The 20,207-nt window shown below is 47.5% G+C and overlaps 1 protein-coding gene across 1 annotated transcript in view; it reads left to right on the forward strand.

The window, feature by feature from the left end:
- The window catches only part of RNF217 (ring finger protein 217), a 544,899-nt gene that overhangs the window by 491,835 nt on the left and 32,857 nt on the right, over nt 1-20,207 (forward strand). The window contains exon 5 of the mRNA XM_086926980.1: nt 14,987-15,058. Within this exon, the coding sequence (XP_086783106.1) occupies nt 14,987-15,058 (72 nt within the window). The remainder of the gene's footprint in view (nt 1-14,986; nt 15,059-20,207) is intronic.

Here is a 20,207-nt window from a genome sequence, read left to right on the forward strand (position 1 = left end):
TGCGCTGACATTGCCTACCTCTGCTTGCTGTTATACCATTTGCCAGCTGCATGTATTTCCAGCAGCCTCCCATGAGCAGACCATCAGCAGCACTGATCCGACCAGAGCCAGGGGAGTGCAGATATTCTAACTCCGGTCCTAGAATATTAGGGGACAGAACAACTTTCCCCAAATATTCCAGGAGGCTTGTTTACTATTCTAACTCCAGTCCTAGAATATTATGATAAAATTAAAAATTCCCCAACTATTTTTAGGAAGGGTTGAAAAGTATTAATTTTGAATGGGATAAAGTGCTGCCCGAAGGTGCAACTCAGAGCAAAAAACTAGGGATACCACATGACACACAGTGGCACTGTTGTGAGCTTCAACCACTAGGAAGGCATGTCCATTCTCCTGGTCTCAATTCAGCCTTATGATTGTTTTTTCTCAGCCAAATGAGAAATTAAAATATAGCACATGCTTGAAATTTATGAGAGGCTTCTACATGTTGATCGCTGGAGTCGTAAAGGTGCAGGCAAATACCTCCCTGAACGGTGATGGCAAACTCTGCAGCTTTGGCAATAATCCTATCCATGCAGTATTTTTATTAATGATTTCCAAAAAGGGGTGGGGTCGCACACCACTCACTCACCAGCGGGATCGCCCCTAAGGACTATGGTCAGTGTAGTTCTGTATTCCGCGATGTATCTTTCTTCGCCATCCCTGGACACGTGTTTCGGGGTATTTACCCCTCATCAGCAGGGAATAGGCCATCTTCTTATCTTCTGGGGTTGCCGGTGGCTGCCAAATATTGCCAGGTCTAGTACCACACAGGCGCGCGGGTGCGGGGTCCCAGGCTCGTCAGCCCGCTTAAATATTTCCAAAAGGGGGTGGGGTCGCACACCACTCACTCACCAGCGGGATCGCCCCTAAGGACTATGGTCAGTGTAGTTCTGTATTCCGCGATGTATCTTTCTTCGCCATCCCTGGACACGTGTTTCGGGGTATTTACCCCTCATCAGCAGGGAATAGGCCATCTTCTTATCTTCTGGGGTTGCCGGTGGCTGCCAAATATTGCCAGGTCTAGTACCACACAGGCGCGTGGGTGCGGGGTCCCAGGCTCATCAGCCCGTTTAAATATTTCCAAAAGGGGGTGGGGTCGCACACCACTCACTCACCAGCGGGATCGCCCCTAAGGACTATGGTCAGTGTAGTTCTGTATTCCGCGATGTATCTTTCTTCGCCATCCCTGGACACGTGTTTCAGGGTATTTACCCCTCATCAGCAGGGAATAGGCCATCTTCTTATCTTCTGGGGTTGCCGGTGGCTGCCAAATATTGCCAGGTCTAGTACCACACAGGCGCGCGGGTGCGGGGTCCCAGGCTCGTCAGCCCGCTTAAATATTTCCAAAAGGGGGTGGGGTCGCTCACCACTCACTCACCAGCGGGATCGCCCCTAAGGACTATGGTCAGTGTAGTTCTGTATTCCGCGATGTATCTTTCTTCGCCATCCCTGGACACGTGTTTCGGGGTATTTACCCCTCATCAGCAGGGAATGGGCCATCTTCTTATCTTCTGGGGTTGCCGGTGGCTGCCAAATATTGCCAGGTCTTGTACCACACAGGCGCGCGGGTGCGGGGTCCCAGGCTCGTCAGCCCGCTTAAATATTTCCAAAAGGGGGTGGGGTCGCACACCACTCACTCACCAGCGGGATCGCCCCTAAGGACTATGGTCAGTGTAGTTCTGTATTCCGCGATGTATCTTTCTTCGCCATCCCTGGACACGTGTTTCGGGGTATTTACCCCTCATCAGCAGGGAATAGGCCATCTTCTTATCTTCTGGGGTTGCCGGTGGCTGCCTTAGGGGCAACTTCCGCCGGTGTGTGAGTAGTGTGCGACCCCACCCCCTTTTTGTAACTTATAGCTCCCTTGAGCAGCGGGCTGACGAGCCTGGGATCCCGCACCTACGCGCCGGAGTGGTACTATACCTGGCAGATATTGGCAGCCATCGGCGACCCCAGAACACTGCCTATCCCTGCTGACGAGGGTTGAAAACCCGAAACACGTGTCTACTACAATGACCAGAGTCCTTAGGGGCAACTTCCGCCGGTGTGTGAGTAGTGTGCGACCCCACCCCCTTTTTGTAACTTATAGCTCCCTTGAGCAGCTGGCTGACGAGCCTGGGATCCCGCACCTACGCGCCGGAGTGGTACTATACCTGGCGGATATTGGCAGCCATCGGCGACCCCAGAACACTGCATATCCCTGCTGACGAGGGTTGAAAACCCGAAACACGTGTCTACTACAATGACCAGAGTCCTTAGGGGCAACTTCCGCCGGTGTGTGAGTAGTGTGCGACCCCACCCCCTTTTTGTAACTTATAGCTCCCTTGAGCAGCGGGCTGACGAGCCTGGGATCCCGCACCTACGCGCCGGAGTGGTACTATACCTGGCAGATATTGGCAGCCATCGGCGACCCCAGAACACTGCCTATCCCTGCTGACGAGGGTTGAAAACCCGAAACACGTGTCTTCTACAATGACCAGAGTCCTTAGGGGCAACTTCCGCCGGTGTGTGAGTAGTGTGCGACCCCACCCCCTTTTTGTAACTTATAGCTCCCTTGAGCAGCGGGCTGACGAGCCTGGGATCCCGCACCTACGCGCCGGAGTGGTACTATACCTGGCAGATATTGGCAGCCATCGGCGACCCCAGAACACTGCCTATCCCTGCTGACGAGGGTTGAAAACCCGAAACACGTGTCTACTACAATGACCAGAGTCCTTAGGGGCAACTTCCACCGGTGTGTGAGTAGTGTGCGACCCCACCCCCTTTTTGTAACTTATAGCTCCCTTGAGCAGCGGGCTGACGAGCCTGGGATCCCGCACCTACGCGCCGGAGTGGTACTATACCTGCAGATATTGGCAGCTATCGGCGACCCCAGAAAACTGCCTATCCCTGCTGACGAGGGTTGAAAACCCGAAACACGTGTCTACTACAATGACCAGAGTCCTTAGGGGCAACTTCCGCCGGTGTGTGAGTAGTGTGCGACCCCACCCCCTTTTTGTAACTTATAGCTCCCTTGAGCAGCGGGCTGACGAGCCTGGGATCCCGCACCTACGCGCCGGAGTGGTACTATACCTGGCAGATATTGGCAGCCATCGGCGACCCCAGAACACTGCCTATCCCTGCTGACGAGGGTTGAAAACCCGAAACACGTGTCTACTACAATGACCAGAGTCCTTAGGGGCAACTTCCGCCGGTGTGTGAGTAGTGTGCGACCCCACCCCCTTTTTGTAACTTATAGCTCCCTTGAGCAGCGGGCTGACGAGCCTGGGATCCCGCACCTACGCGCCGGAGTGGTACTATACCTGGCAGATATTGGCAGCCATCGGCGACCCCAGAACACTGCCTATCCCTGCTGACGAGGGTTGAAAACCCGAAACACGTGTCTACTACAATGACCAGAGTCCTTAGGGACAACTTCCGCCGGTGTGTGAGTAGTGTGCGACCCCACCCCCTTTTTGTAACTTATAGCTCCCTTGAGCAGCGGGCTGACGAGCCTGGGATCCCGCACCTACGCGCCGGAGTGGTACTATACCTGGCAGATATTGGCAGCCATCGGCGACCCCAGAACACTGCCTATCCCTGCTGACGAGGGTTGAAAACCCGAAACACGTGTCTACTACAATGACCAGAGTCCTTAGGGGCAACTTCCGCCGGTGTGTGAGTAGTGTGCGACCCCACCCCCTTTTTGTAACTTATAGCTCCCTTGAGCAGCGGGCTGACGAGCCTGGGATCCCGCACCTACGCGCCGGAGTGGTACTATACCTGGCAGATATTGGCAGCCATCGGCGACCCCAGAACACTGCCTATCCCTGCTGACGAGGGTTGAAAACCCGAAACACGTGTCTACTACAATGACCAGAGTCCTTAGGGGCAACTTCCGCCGGTGTGTGAGTAGTGTGCGACCCCACCCCCTTTTTGTAACTTATAGCTCCCTTGAGCAGCGGGCTGACGAGCCTGGGATCCCGCACCTACGCGCCGGAGTGGTACTATACCTGGCAGATATTGTCAGCCATCGGCGACCCCAGAACACTGCCTATCCCTGCTGACGAGGGTTGAAAACCCGAAACACGTGTCTACTACAATGACCAGAGTCCTTAGGGGCAACTTCCGCCGGTGTGTGAGTAGTGTGCGACCCCGCCCCCTTTTTGTAACTTATAGCTCCCTTGAGCAGCGGGCTGACGAGCCTGGGATCCCGCACCTACGCGCCGGAGTGGTACTATACCTGGCAGATATTGGCAGCCATCGGGGACCCCAGAACACTGCCTATCCCTGCTGACGAGGGTTGAAAACCCGAAACACGTGTCTACTACAATGACCAGAGTCCTTAGGGGCAACTTCCGCCGGTGTGTGAGTAGTGTGCGACCCCACCCCCTTTTTGTAACTTATAGCTCCCTTGAGCAGCGGGCTGATGAGCCTGGGATTCCGCACCTACGCGCCGGAGTGGTACTATACCTGGCAGATATTGGCAGCCATCGGCGACCCCAGAACACTGCCTATCCCTGCTGACGAGGGTTGAGAACCCGAAACACGTGTCTACTACAATGACCAGAGTCCTTAGGGGCAACTTCCGCCGGTGTGTGAGTAGTGTGCGACCCCACCCCCTTTTTGTAACTTATAGCTCCCTTGAGCAGCGGGCTGACGAGCCTGGGATCCCGCACCTACGCGCCGGAGTGGTACTATACCTGGCAGATATTGGCAGTCATCGGCGACCCCAGAACACTGCCTATCCCTGCTGACGAGGGTTGAAAACCCGAAACACGTGTCTACTACAATGACCAGAGTCCTTAGGGGCAACTTCCGCCGGTGTGTGAGTAGTGTGCGACCCCACCCCCTTTTTGTAACTTATAGCTCCCTTGAGCAGCGGGCTGACGAGCCTAGGATCCCGCACCTACGCGCCGGAGTGGTACTATACCTGGCAGATATTGGCAGCCATCGGCGACCCCAGAACACTGCCTATCCCTGCTGACGAGGGTTGAAAACCCGAAACACGTGTCTACTACAATGACCAGAGTCCTTAGGGGCAACTTCCGCCGGTGTGTGAGTAGTGTGCGACCCCACCCCCTTTTTGTAACTTATAGCTCCCTTGAGCAGCGGGCTGACGAGCCTGGGATCCTGCACCTACGCGCCGGAGTGGTACTATACCTGGCAGATATTGGCAGCCATCGGCGACCCCAGAACACTGCCTATCCCTGCTGACGAGGGTTGAAAACCCGAAACACGTGTCTACTACAATGACCAGAGTCCTTAGGGGCAACTTCCGCCGGTGTGTGAGTAGTGTGCGACCCCACCCCCTTTTTGTAACTTATCGCTCCCTTGAGCAGCGGGCTGACGAGCCTGGGATCCCGCACCTACGCGCTGGAGTGGTACTGTACCTGGCAGATATTGGCAGCCATCGGCGACCCCAGAACACTGCCTATCCCTGCTGACGAGGGTTGAAAACCCGAAACACGTGTCTACTACAATGACCAGAGTCCTTAGGGGCAACTTCCGCCGGTGTGTGAGTAGTGTGCGACCCCACCCCCTTTTTGTAACTTATAGCTCCCTTGGGCAGCGGGCTGACGAGCCTGGGATCCCGCACCTACGCGCCGGAGTGGTACTATACCTGGCAGATATTGGCAGCCATCGGCGACCCCAGAACACTGCCTATCCCTGCTGACGAGGGTTGAAAACCCGAAACACGTGTCTACTACAATGACCAGAGTCCTTAGGGGCAACTTCCGCCGGTGTGTGAGTAGTGTGCGACCCCACCCTCTTTTTGTAACTTATAGCTCCCTTGAGCAGCGGGCTGACGAGCCTGGGATCCCGCACCTACGCGCCGGAGTGGTACTATACCTGGCAGATATTGGCAGCCATCGGCGACCCCAGAACACTGCCTATCCCTGCTGACGAGGGTTGAAAACCCGAAACACGTGTCTACTACAATGACCAGAGTCCTTAGGGGCAACTTCCGCCGGTGTGTGAGTAGTGTGCGACCCCACCCCCTTTTTGTAACTTATAGCTCCCTTGAGCAGCGGGCTGAAGAGCCTGGGATCCCGCACCTACGCGCCGGAGTGGTACTATACCTGGCAGATATTGGCAGCCATCGGCGACCCCAGAACACTGCCTATCCCTGCTGACGAGGGTTGAAAACCCGAAACACGTGTCTACTACAATGACCAGAGTCCTTAGGGGCAACTTCCGCCGGTGTGTGAGTAGTGTGCGACCCCACCCCCTTTTTGTATTTTTATTAATGACTTGGAATGATTATACATTACTCTACAACCCTAAAGGTTGCTTCTTATTCATTTTACATACTTCACTTCACCCTTTATTTTGTACCCTGAAGTCTGAAAGTATTGTTATGTTATGTTATGTTATGTGTTTTTATTTGGCGCACAGATGCTCCAGCTAAGGAGCGTCCTGGCGCCCAACAAGGTAGCTGCACAACACAACTAAAACAAAGCAAACGTATATACACAAACTAAGGGAATAAAAAGGTTTTCACCGCCCGGCGAAAAGAAAGCAAATCTCTCATAGCGCGAATCGCCGGGGGCAGGGAGTTCCACAGGGCCGCCGCACGGACTCGGAACGAGCGTCCTCCGGCTCTACTCCGCTTGAAGCGCGGCACAACCGCCAGTTCTAGGTTCGCAGATCTTAAAGCTCGCGCAGGGGTGTAGTTGGTAAGGAGGGTCATAAGGATCGTTGCTGGGGACCCCTTCAGAATTTTATAGGCGACGCAGAGGACCTTAAACTGGATCCGTTGGGCCACCGGGAGCCAATGCAGTGACCGCAGGGTACTAGAGGTAGGACAGAATCTTGGGAGGCCTACCACCGCTCTAGCTGCGGCGTTCTGAATCCTTTGTAAGCGCCCGATCTCTGCCTGATTCAGACCAGCCAGCAAGGAACTCGCATAATCCAGCCTGGAGATGACAGTAGCCTGGATCATGAGTTGCCTAGTGGGGGCATCGAAGAACTTAAGCACAGGACGAAGCCCGCGCAGGATGCCAAAGCAACATGCTGCCGTACGTTTGGTATGGCACGCAAACGTGAGGGAGGGGTCCAGCCAAACCCCGAGGTTCTTAAGCTCGGCGACTGGGATGGGAGCAGGACCCAGATCCCCACGCCACCATCTCTCTCCCCATAGATCCGGCCGTCTGCCAAAAACCATGACCTCGGTCTTACTAGCGTTCAGCTGGAGACAGTTGGACGTCATCCAGCTGGCGACCGCCCGCAGTCCTTGTTGAAACCTGGGGGCATCGACTTCGGCATCCCCGCTGATCGTGACCGCTAGCTGGGTGTCATCGGCGTATGACACCATCGTCATGCCCCATTGCCGGACAACCTCAGCTAGCGGCCTTACGTACATATTAAACAGCGTAGGACTCAGCGAGGAGCCTTGGGGGACCCCCAGGTTCAACGGATGGAATTTGGACTGGTAAGGTGGGACGGTCACGCTAAAGGCCCGGTTGGTTAAAAACGACCGGATTCACTGGAGAGCGATACCGGTGACACCAGCCTCCTCTAGGCGCAGCAGAAGGATCGGGTGCGAGACGGTGTCAAAGGCAGCGCTCAGATCTAATAGCACGAGCGCTGCCGTTTGTCCCGCATCAAGCACGGAGCGAAGATGCTCCACCATATAAAGCAGAGCCGTCTCCGTGCTATGATCAGCCCTAAACCCATTCTGCGTTGCGTCGAGGATGTTTGCGCAGCGAAGATGTTCCGAGAGGACGGCATTTACATGCGCCTCCATAACCTTAGCCGGCCACGGCAAGAGTGAAATCGGCCGGTAGCTCTCAGGCTTGCTGCCATCCAGGCTGGGTTTCTTAAGTATAGGCCGAACCATGGCTCGCTTCCACTTCAGTGGAACCTCGCCAGATGTTAGCGACGAGTTGATCAAAGAACATAGCGGTGAGCTATCATGTACCGCTAGGTCTTTGAACACATCTGGACAAAGTGGATCCTCTGGGGACCCAGACTTCACATTGGCGGGCCAATGTGTCAAGGCTATCCGATGTTAACATAGGTAAGGAATGCAATCCCTCAGATGGTAATGGCTTAGGAGATGGATTAGCCGAGGGAGAGTATTTGCAAGTTACCAGTGTTATAGATGGTCTTTGCAATTGCCGGATTTTTAAAGTAGGGATTTCGTGAGGAAATGCCCTGTACTGTATGGTATGGTTATCTGGCCTCTCTGTATAATAAACTCACAGACCCGTCTTGGGTCCAGTTAAGCACCTTGTAAAACTTTAGCTCAACCCTAGGTAGCTGTGGCTTCGAACAGCCAGGCTTAAACAAATAAACAAGTGTAAAGCATTGAGGAGTACCAAAACAGATAGGAAGGAACCGAAACACAAACGTAGTCTGACACTAAATTATAACAAGCATTTACAATGCAACGGTTTTGCCTTTGACAATGTTAGAGTTATTGGCATTGTAAATGTTAAAATCTTTTTTTTTGGTTTTTTTTTAGTAAACAGATAAATAAATGGCGTTGTTGTTTACTAATAAATAGCTTTATGTGTAGCAAATGTTAGACGTATTGCATTTCCACTTATACACACACCTAGGTATATGTCTACAGAGACATACACACACAGAGAACTCTCCTTCTACACATATTGACTGGCTTTGTATAGACAACTACACACACACACAGCACGAGACATACATAGTTATACAGACATACACAGTTACACTGTATTATACATACATAGCATCACACACATAGCATCACACACAGACAGCATTACTCAGCTCCTGGACATATATCTTCACACATACACAGCTACAGACACACACAGCCACACATTGCTACATACACACACATAGCATCATATACATACATAGCATCACATACACAGTATCACTTAGCTCTTGTAAAAATAGCTGCACACATACACTTGTACAGAGGTACACAGTTCGACCTTGCTATAGACACACATAGTATCACACACATATAGTATCACACGCACATTGCATCACACATACATATAGCCTCACTCAGCTCCTGTACACATAGCTCCACACATACACAGCCACACACAGCATGACATTCACACACATAGCATCACTCTGCTCTTGTACTTATAGCTCCACATATATACAGCCACAGAGACACAGTCAGATATTGCTATATACACACACATTACACACATATAGCATTACATATACATAACATCACACATACACATAGAATCACTCAGCTATTGTACACATAGCTCCACACATACACAGCTACACAGTCAAACACTGCTACACACACACATCTTATAACACACATAGACAGCATTATATGCATACAGCATCATGCATACACAGCATCACACATAAAGCATTCCACACACAAAGCATTGTACACACAGGATTACACACATATAGCATTATACAAACATAGCATTACACACATATACAGTAACATACACACACAGTTGTACACACACAGTACTACACATACAGAGCCTCCCTACACATTTTAAACACAGAGTTTACACACATACTGAGTTCTACACTTATACATAGAGTTCTACACACACACAATGCAAGCTTAGATGATGGTGTCATATAGCACAGTAGACCAACATCCTCAAATAATGGGTGCATAATAAAAAGTAGAGTGCAGTTAAGCAAGATAATGCTATTAAAGGCATATGGAAGAGAAAGAAGTGAGCGTTGTAAGACAACACATAGTAAAGTAGAGCAACAAGTTAAGCTAAGGTAATACAGGGTGTATTGATATTTTTCCTCCTTTACTAATCAAAAGAGAAACAGATCAGATTGATGTAAACAAAGATGTATGGAAACAACAGGCGACAACAACCACACGCAGCTGCTTACCTGATCGCAAACGCTACTTCGAGGCACACGGACAGCGGGGGGGGGGGGGAAGCTGCTCGCAAACACTACTACGAGGCAGCACGGGGCATCTTACACCTACAAAATAAAAGAGAAACAGATAACATTAATGTAAGGAAACAACAAATTACAACGACAGAACACGCAAAGAGGTGATCGCTCAACAGTCAGGACACAGAGCATCTTAATCCTACAAAAACAAAAGAGAAACCGTTCAGATTGATGTAAACAAAGATGTACAGAAACAACAGACGACAACAACCACACGCAGCTGCTTACCTGATCTCAAACGCTACTTCGAGGCATACGGACAGCGGGAAGGGTGGGGGGAGGCTGATCGCAAACGCTACTACGAGGCAACATGGGGCATCTTACACCTACAAAATAAGAGAAACAAATAACATTAATGTAAGGAAACAACAGATTACAACGACGGAACACGCAAAGAGGTGATCGCTCAACAGTCGAACACAGGGCATCTTAATCCTACAAAAACAAAAGGGAAACAGAACAGATTGATGTAAACAAAGATGTACGGCAACAACAGACAACAACAACCACACGCAGCTGCTTACCAGATCGCAAACGCTACTTCGAGGTACACGGACAGCGGGAGGAGGGGGGGAGTTTGATCGCAAACGCTACTACGAGGCAACACGGGGCATCTTACACCTACAAAATAAAAGAGAAACAGACGACAACGACGGCGGAAGGGGGAGGAGAGGCGAGAACGGCCAAAAGCACTCACGTGGACCAAGACTTCCTCCGGCGGCGGTCGGCCGCAGAATGAACAAAAGAAACATGGACGCGACAAAAAAATAAAACACCGCCCACCGCCGCATGACGATTTCGAAAGGAGCGGAAAGCCTAAAATTTGCAGGAACGCCCCCGAATCTGCTCTCAGGATGACGAGCAGATGTCTGTTCCAATGGCTAGCCTCCATTTATGGAGCTAGCCAATGGAAACAGAGGCGGGGACCAAAGCCACTCTACTCTTCTCATAAGGTTTTCCCTGCAGCTGCGCAGTGCGCAGCTAGCTAGTCAAAACCTAAAAAGGAATCAGATTTTTATGAATTTTTTTACCTCAAAATGTACAAAATCCAGTGAATGGTTCCGGAGGTCCAAATTAATAAGCAAATTGCAAATCACTGCTTTTTTTTTACTGCAATCACATACAAGCATTGGCAAGTACCGCAGTTAGTGGGTATGTCAGGATCTCACACCGTATGAGATCTTGTACTCCTCAGGATCCAGGTGATGCAATAAGGGTCCACCCCTTGACATCCCCAACTCCAACTGTAAGTTACGGTGTGTTAGGGCGATCAAGTGAGGGAAGGGTAAGATGGGAACAGCGGGGAAGAGAACCTATAAAACAAACAACAATCAAAACAAATGCAAGCACATATAATAACTACTCTCATATGATCTCACTAGATTGTTATTTACTACCTTAGTTACTTGAGGACGAATCCAATTAGTTTTCATTGAGTTGGAAATCATCATTCCTTCTTGTAAACATTTTCTATAATGCACAAAAAACAACAGATTAAACTAACCTCTAATAACCTCACATCACAAACATCCTCCATTTATATGAACCCCAATACATACCGGTTCTCTAAATTATATCAAGGATTTAAAGACATCCATAAAAGAGAAAAAATGGCAAACGTAACCAGAGTCTTAATCCAATGTTGAATAGCCAATCCCAAAATACTGTTTCCCCAGGATTCACTGGAATAACATGAAGCCAAAGCAAAATTCAAAATACAACAGTTTCCTCCAGAGTTAATGTCACTCCTTCTGTACTACTATGATCCCAATACAGCCAAGACTTAGTCAATGATTTCAATTACCGAATTATGGTTCTGTATGTAAAGCGGTATCAAAATATTGTCACCCTATGGAATTGTTAATGCCAGCAAAATTGGAAGGAGGCACTTTTACGCCTACCTCGGGATGTCTTAAAACTAATACGGGGAGCGGTTAACCTCACCGCAGACCGTAAAGCTGTCCCACCGGCACACTCCAACTTCCCACAGAGTGTTAGGCCAGCAATTTTGGCCGGCAACACAGTGTCTCCGCGGTATGCTATTCTTCACTGTGGAACGCCCAACGAAACCCAGGAAACAGATTTATCGGCGTGCTCGGCCAAGCACAGCAAAGCGGCAACTTATCTCGATGTCCAACGAATCGGGGCAACCCCCTCGGATCCAAATAATGAAGCACCAGCACGGAGCTCCTTCCTTCCGAGAACTCTCTGTAGAGAGACAAACGAAACTCCTCAGAATTACGCATTCTAACGAGCGCGCACTGCAACGTCAAATAGACGCTTGGTCCTCCTCTTATCAGCTTTCTGGGCAATGTAGTCCTTTCAGTCTTAAAGTCTAGGAAGGTACTAACCCACGCAATTCCTGACAGGTTACTTTGAAAACTTTAAAACATGTTTGTAAAATTGTGTTCGGTTGCTCCGGCCTACTCTGGCACAGAGCACATACACAGACCAGTAAGGCTTAGCAGGCTCTTACCTTGCAGTCAAAGTAGTTCCCAACCCAGTTCCAGGCTCTAAGAGCGAACCACCAGAGACATCAAGGCAATGATCCTGATGCAAGAGATTCAGGATGGTGAAGATGCTGTGGATGCTGATCCGGTTGACGGGGTCTTCCTGGAGCCACCCCTCAGTCAATGTATACAGTGGGGGGGCCTTTGGCCACAGAGATCGATGTCCCTGAAAGTCCTTGTGAGGTCCAGCCAAAAACAAGTTTACACTGGCATGCGGTCACAGCGAAACCATTGATTCCCTTTAATTGAGGCTAGTGTCCCTCTTGGCAAACAAACTGCACTCTGATGTCTCTTCAGGGTCCAGCAGACTCGGGTGCAACTTTTGAGTGTGAGAACTCGGTCTTCTAGGTCATTCAGTGGCCATCAGTGGCTTTCAAGTGATTGTGGCTCCCATTTCACCAAGGTGGCTTCTTCTTCAGATTTTATGGCCATGGAGCTTTAACAGAAAGTCAACCAACTGATTTCTGGAGTTCACCTCTTCTGTCTGGGACTCAGAGAAGCCTTTCTTTGAGCAAGGCCCCACAGGCACAGTCCTCTCTCTGGTAACCCAAGGATCAGAGGGTGCAGTCCAGTCTTTGGTGCAGCCCAGTCTTTGGTGCAGCCTCTCTTTGCCGGCTCCAAGGAACAGCAGGGCAGTCCTTATTTATTCCTTTATCCAGTGATCTGAGGTCTGGGTGCAAGCGGTGCCACTTTTATGCCCACAACTTGCTCTTGGGGGATGTGGTGACTACTAGCCAATGGGCTACCAGGCCTCCTCCCTCGTGATGACAATTTATGGAATGTGTGGCATCAGGCTATAACAGAATTTGATTTTCTGCCCACTGGTAAGATGACTGAATCCTTCTCTTGGTGTGGAACTTTGTAGCCTACCCTAGAGTTGAGACTATCTGGGGGCTACACACCCATGAGAAAACTGGTTTTGTCGACTGTTTCCTCCTGTATGTCCCCAATGCCAGCCAGTTTACCAGAACAAAAAGCAGTCCCTCTTGTGCGTGTTCACCATTTACCCCTCAAAGTTGTCTTCTACTTTGAAACTCGCCTTTTGGTCTTGCGCCCTGTTTGGGCGTCCTGCCAGGGAGAAGTAACACCTCTTACTATGGCAGGCCTCTATTCTGGCTTTTCCTGGGAGATAGTGACACCTCTCTCCAGGAGGGCAGATGGCTGTATCATGGCCAGCATCTGCAAATGGCCACGGGAAAACTTGGGCAATTGAGTGATAACTTTCTAAAGTTGCTTTTTATTGAGAAGTTATATTAAATTCTACTTGGGCATCAAGTCAGTTTTAATTTAACAATTGTTTTGAATCCTTGAAATACCAACTTTAATAGTCCCAGTCAGGAGTTAGCACACCTCAGTGCTCAACGTGTAACCCTGTACTTGCCATTAAGGCTACTGACCTTTCCACAGTACAAATTACAGTTTGAGTTTTTTTACTGTAAGGGCATGTAAAAGCACATGTCCTTTCTTTTAATGTACAGCACAATGTTTTAGGGTTCGACAGGCCAACCTTAGGGTTGGCATATATATTAAAGAGAAAGGTCTTGATTTCTGCATAAGTTTAAATGGCAATATCGAGTTAGCAGCCCAAACATCCTCTAACAGTCTGCTGCAGGTCTGCTGGGAGACAAGTTTTACTTTGTCACATTCATGGTGACACAATAAGTGCTGCAGCCCATGAGGCACACTTTAACTTTCATTCCCTGGGTACACCTGATACCATGTAATAGGGGCCTATAAGTATGTTAACTTATGCCAATTGTGTATAACCCAATTAAACATACCCATTTAAGACCCAGGGCACCCGTACTGAGGTCTTGTTAGCAGGCCTTGGCACACTCTAAGTCATTATACTAGCTCCTAATAGTCAGTCGGGGGTAAAAGTGTGGAATGAACCTGCAAAAGCCATTTCCACAGACAGATTTCTATTTCAATATAATATGTTTAAGGTAGGTGGGAGGGGGTCAGGATAGGAGAATACGTGCTATTTGGAGACCTGTAGACTAGTAACTGTGTAGGTGACCTAGGTTTACTTATTTATTAGTTTTTTGTTAAATGTTTTAGTGAACATGTTTACGAAATTCATGAGCTAGTACAGGTCCTCCTCACCTTGACTGTCTGGTAATGGACACTTCCTTGAAAGTCAAGATGGCATGAACCTTCAAAAGGGGTTGTTGTTAGGTGATCAATCTATCTATACTTCTTTTTCTTTCTTCTTCCTTCAGTCTTTGCCTCAGCATGATTCCCTTAATTTACTCACCGTTCTTTGATCTTATTTCCTCTACGTTAAATCATGCACTTCTGTGTATATATATTTTATCATTTTGTGTTCATTGTGGCACTGGTATTAGACGAATGGTACAGTCAAATTGCTCAGTTGGTTGTTTGCCATTGGGAAAATATCCATCTATTAATTAGCGGAGAAACCAGAAGTATATTTCTTTTATGGTCATTGAAGACCGCAGTCATTCTATTGGGTATGAAGAGTTCACATTTATAAAACTGATGTACTTGACACACCAATTTTGTCAACACCTTCTGTGTTTGTTTTTCAGCTGGGAAGTTACTTATTGCACCTCTACTCTTGATTCTGGGACTGGCGCTGGGTGCCATCGCAGTTGTAGTAGGTAAGAGTCCAAGTTATTTTTTATGTGTGATCTGAAATTCGTGTTGATCAGAAGGCATTAATGTTACTTGGGACTAAGAGTCAAATGACACGCTGAAGCAATGTAGATTTTTCTTTTCTTTTCTTTATCTAAGAGCAATAATGTATTGTGGAAGGTAAAAGGGAGCTTTAAACATATGTCAAGAGACAGAGTAAAATCATTCAGAGCCACTTAAATGATTGATCAAAGTACAACATTCACCGAAATGGCAGAAAAAGAGTTTATTTATATTTATTTATTTATAGTCTTATAACGCGCATGAATCAGCCCCGAAGGGGTATCTCCGCGCGTGGCTTCTGTATAAGTTGGACAAACTATATTTAGGGGGTGACAGAGGGAAAGGCTAAATTAATCCTGTGTGAACAGGTAAGTTTTTAATTTCTTCCTAAAGGAGAAGAGGTTGGAAGTTTGTCTTAGCTGAGGTGGGAGGGAATTCCACAACAAGGGACCTTTAAGAGAGGGTGCTCGACCACCCTGTCTCGCTCTGGTAACTTTAGGTACATACAGCAACATAGTGTTGCTGGAACGTAGAGCACGTCCGGGAGAGTAGGGAAAGAAAATATCTTTTAGATATTTAGGACCAGACCCATAGATGCACTTATGCATGATGCAGCAGAGTTTGAAATTTTCCCGCTGTTGCACTGGAAGCCAGTGAAGGTGGGAAAGGAGAGGACGGGAGGGGGTACGGGGAGGGACATTCAGGATGAGTCTTGCCGCGGTGTTCTGCACCACCTGCAGTCTACGTAGTTGTTCATGGTTGGCGGAAATGAGTAGACTATTACAATAGTCTACCCGTCCAAGGACTAGTGCCTGTACCAGCGTTTTCCTATAGGTGTTTGGTAGGAAAGGGAAGATACGCCGTAGAAGACCAATTGTACGGAAACACGTTCCCGTGACCTGGCTGACGTGATCTTTCATAATCAGAGTTTGGTCTAGGCGTACCCCCAGGTTTTTGATGGTTTGTTTGGGCGCTGGGACAGGTCCTAGCTCAAGTGGCCACCAATCCGGAGACCAGAGCAGGGTGGCCCCTCCAAACAACATGACCTCCGTTTTGGTCACATTGCATTGGAGGAAGTTCTGGGCCATCCAACCTGCCACAGCTCTCATGCCGTTTTGGAAGGATTGCATGACTGCAGGTGTAATGGTTTGAAAGGGAAACAACAGCTGAGTATCGTCAATACCTCCAGATGACTAATGACATAATACATGAAGCTGCACACACCCAAAGTACATATCCACAACAATAAGTCTCCACAACCCAGCTTGAATGACAATTCATCTATCAGCTTTACCTCTTCCATTTTATACAAACCAAATCAATTTTCTAGATTCCTTTCCAGAAACAAATGTTTTTTTTTTTCTTTGGTCCTCATACGCCAAAAGATATTCTCGAAGTAACTTCATATACTACCATCCACTGTGCAGCAGATGATGTGCCCCGGTCTGTTTATGAGCTCCGAAGATCTTATTGGAGATCTTTTTGCAGATACCCTAATGAGAGAAGAGTCAATTCAGTTAATCTAACTAACCAGCCATGGAACTGATCCTAGGGTATTTTATTCTGCAAAAAGGCATAATCATTGGACCTTGTTTTTAAACTTATCCAACCAAACAATGCACGGAATCCAAAAATACTTTTTCCTCTTCCAATTTACACTATCTAAATTCAATGTATGTTTGATTTCGTTGATCCAGTCTGAATAGGTGGGTGCAGTGTCTTTTAACCAAGATTTACAGATTTCTCTGCGAGCTAGTACTATTAAGTACAGCGACAACTTATTGACCTCTCGAGAGAGTGATTCGTAATTCGAAAAAATACTCAAAAATATGAGTGTTGTACTAACCTGTATATTAAAATTAAACAAACTTTCCATACCTTCAGATACCGCACGCCTGAAATTATGCAAGACCGGAAGAGTTAAAAACATATGAAGATCATCTGCTTTTTCCAGCTTACACTTTGGACAACAAGGAATAATGCCTTTCGAAAATTTAGAGAGCTTAGCAGGGGACCAATAGACTCTGTGGAGAGAGAAGAAATGGTTGCGCTTTAAATTGGCGGGAGATACTGTGGTGTGTAGTATGTTAAAAGATACTTGCCACAACTGCTCCAGATCTGTGTCCGGAATTTTTTCTCCCCACAGGTGTGACGTCGCCATCTTCTGCTTCTAGAATGGCCCAATACAAGGTTGCTGTCTTTATCTTCCTGTTCTTTCCTTTGAGCAGATCCTCCTAAGCGTTTGTTGTTCCCGCTTGCGACCCCGCAGCCTGAGTCCAGCTCTTTATTTGAAAGTATTTAAACTTAGACAAGTTATTGTCAGTCAAACAAGAAATCTCATCCCAGGATAAGAGGTTCCCGTCAGGCATTAGCTGGAACCAATACTTTATGTCAGCGGCCAGCAGAGGTTTTGCGAGAATGTCCTTAGTCCACTCTGGAAAACCAGGGGAATCCCAAATCGGAGCCATAGCAGTGTAATATGCTAGTTTTATAGATTTCTTTACTCTAGCCCAAGTAAGAGCCATATCTCTCAGCATCTTCAATCGGACTTTTTTTTAAAAGCGCGAGTCCCCATATTTATATAAGAAACCCTGTGATCCCCCTTGGATTCCTATCAACATTTCTTTGAACATTATGCCAGCTTCTGATCTATCTGGGGGATTGAAAAGCATGATCCCTGCTTTAAGTAATAAGGTCCACGTATAAAGCTTCAGGTCTGGGGCGCACAAACCGCCTTTGCTTTTTTCCCTACGCAGTTTCCTCCATGAGATCCAGATACCATTTGAGGCCCATATAAAGGAATTAAATCTGGCTTGAATTTTTCTAAGATTGTCTTCTTTGAAAACTAAAGGGATGTTCTGAAATAGGAAAATTAATTTGGGCAGAAGCATAATTTTTATGACATTCACTCTTCCGATTAATGTGAGGAGAAGAAGAGACCAGCCCTTTAAAGAATCGGCGATTTCTTTATTTACTTTCTCAAGATTTCTATACGTTAATTGCTCAATGTCCTGGGTGATTTGGAGTCCTAGATATCTTACCTCTTGTTTTAGTATAGGAAAATGTACATCTAAGTTCCAGACCATGCATTCTGATTTGGACTGGTTAATCTGATAGCCAGAGAACTGACTGAACTGGGTTGCTGCACTATAGATTAACGGGATTGCCAGCAATGGATCTGAAGTATATATCAGCATATCATCTGCATAAAGTGAGACTTTTTTTTCCCAGTTTCTAAATTTAAAGGGCGGAATATTCATATCTTGCCTGATTTCCTCTGCTAGGGGCTTGATATATAAGTTAAAGACCAAGGTCGATAGGAGGCATCCCTGTCTTGTCCCTCTTTTTATAGTTATGGGTACAGAAAGATTGCCATTAACCAATACTCGGGCTATGGGATGTTGGTAAAAAGAAGATATAACTCTACAGAAATTTTTTCCCAGATTACATCTCTCCAATAATCTAGTTAAATAAGCCCTGTTTACGCGATCGAACGCCTTAGCGGCGTCAAGTGTAATGATGGCCATAGGCAGCTTATAGAGAGATGCTATATCAATTGCTCCCACTAGTGCTTGTGTCAAATTCTGCATAGACCGGTCTCTCACAAATCCCTTCTGATCCCCATTCAATAAATCACCAGCAACGCCATTCAATCTCTCTGCCAAAATCTTGGCGAAGATCTTATAGTCAAGATTTAGGAGTGAGATTGGCCTGTATGAGTCACATTGCGCTGCCGGCTTGGCTGGTTTAAGAATAAGGACTAACGTTGCTTCATTCCATGATGAGGGAATATTCCCTCCTTCTTCAAAGATGGAAGAGAACAATCAACAAAGGATTGGAGCAATAACTGGCACTAGAATGTTAAATAGTTCTGCTGGCAGCCCGTCGGGGCCTGGTGCTTTACCTCTCTTGCCCGAGTTGATTGCACAAACCATTTCCTTCAGACTTATGCTTCCATTTAAGTTCTTGGATGCCTCATCCTCAATTCTCAGGACTGCATATTGCTCTAACCATGCTTGAATTGAGCTATCCTGCGGGGTTAGGTCTTCATTATACACCTGCTCAAAATGGTTAAAAAAGGCTTCCTCTATATCAGAAGCATTATCTGATATCCCAGTCATTATGTCAGACAAAACTCCTTTGATCTTATTCCTAGATTGCTCTTTTTTTGTTTTCCATGCTAAGAGCTTCCTGCTAGCTTCCCCATATTCAAAATAGGCTAGAGAGCTGGCCTGCCAACGCTTTCTAAGTCTAGCACCTCTTCTAGTTGGGATTTACATATTGCTAGCTCTTGCAGGACAGTCGGTTCAGTGTAATGGTTTTGAGCTAAGAGTTCAGCTTCTAGCCTAGCCATTTTTGCTTCTATTTCGAATACCTTGGACCTAAATCTTTTTTGCCTCGTGGATTGAATAGCCAGAATCACCCCCCTCAGATAGGCCTTATAAGCATCCCAAACAATTTCGATTGGGGCGGTTCCTAGATTTGATTAAATCCAGAAGGAAATGTTATGTTCATAGCACAGGTCACAAGTCATGGCCATTGCTAAGACAGGGGTGGCCACCAATTATGTCACAGGTGGCCAGAACTTGGTATGTTATGCTTTTAATATAGTTAAGTAATGGCTGCCAGTATGCATAACTATCAAATATGCCTGGCTGGATGGCCATTATTATGCCATTGCCACAGTTATACCATAGTTGGGCACAATTGTGTCAGAGATTAAGTTGGGGTATGATAGGAAGAAGCATATATGTTTTCTGGGCCTTGGCACCAGGCATAGCTTTTAGAGTTTTACCCCATTTATCAGGGAGAAGCGCAATACGAAACGCACTCACAAACAGACACATAAATGTGCATACATGCCACATAAAGATGCATGCACGGTGAGGCTCAAAAGTGAATCCAAACACTGCATCCATTTTCTGCTCTCCTTGCCTCCAGGGCAGATTATGCACTCAACTCACACATTTTCTCTCTTGCTTATGTCAGCCCAAACCTAAGTGACTCTGCTCTAGCTTCAGGATTGGTTACTGCTGCATACCTTTCTGGCCCATTGTTCCCACACATAGTGTGACTGATAGTTTGGGCTTAAATTGCCACTCTTCTGGTGAC

This window comes from Lissotriton vulgaris, chromosome 6 (assembly GCF_964263255.1).
Source record: "Lissotriton vulgaris chromosome 6, aLisVul1.2, whole genome shotgun sequence".
Lineage (NCBI taxonomy): Eukaryota > Metazoa > Chordata > Amphibia > Caudata > Salamandridae > Lissotriton > Lissotriton vulgaris.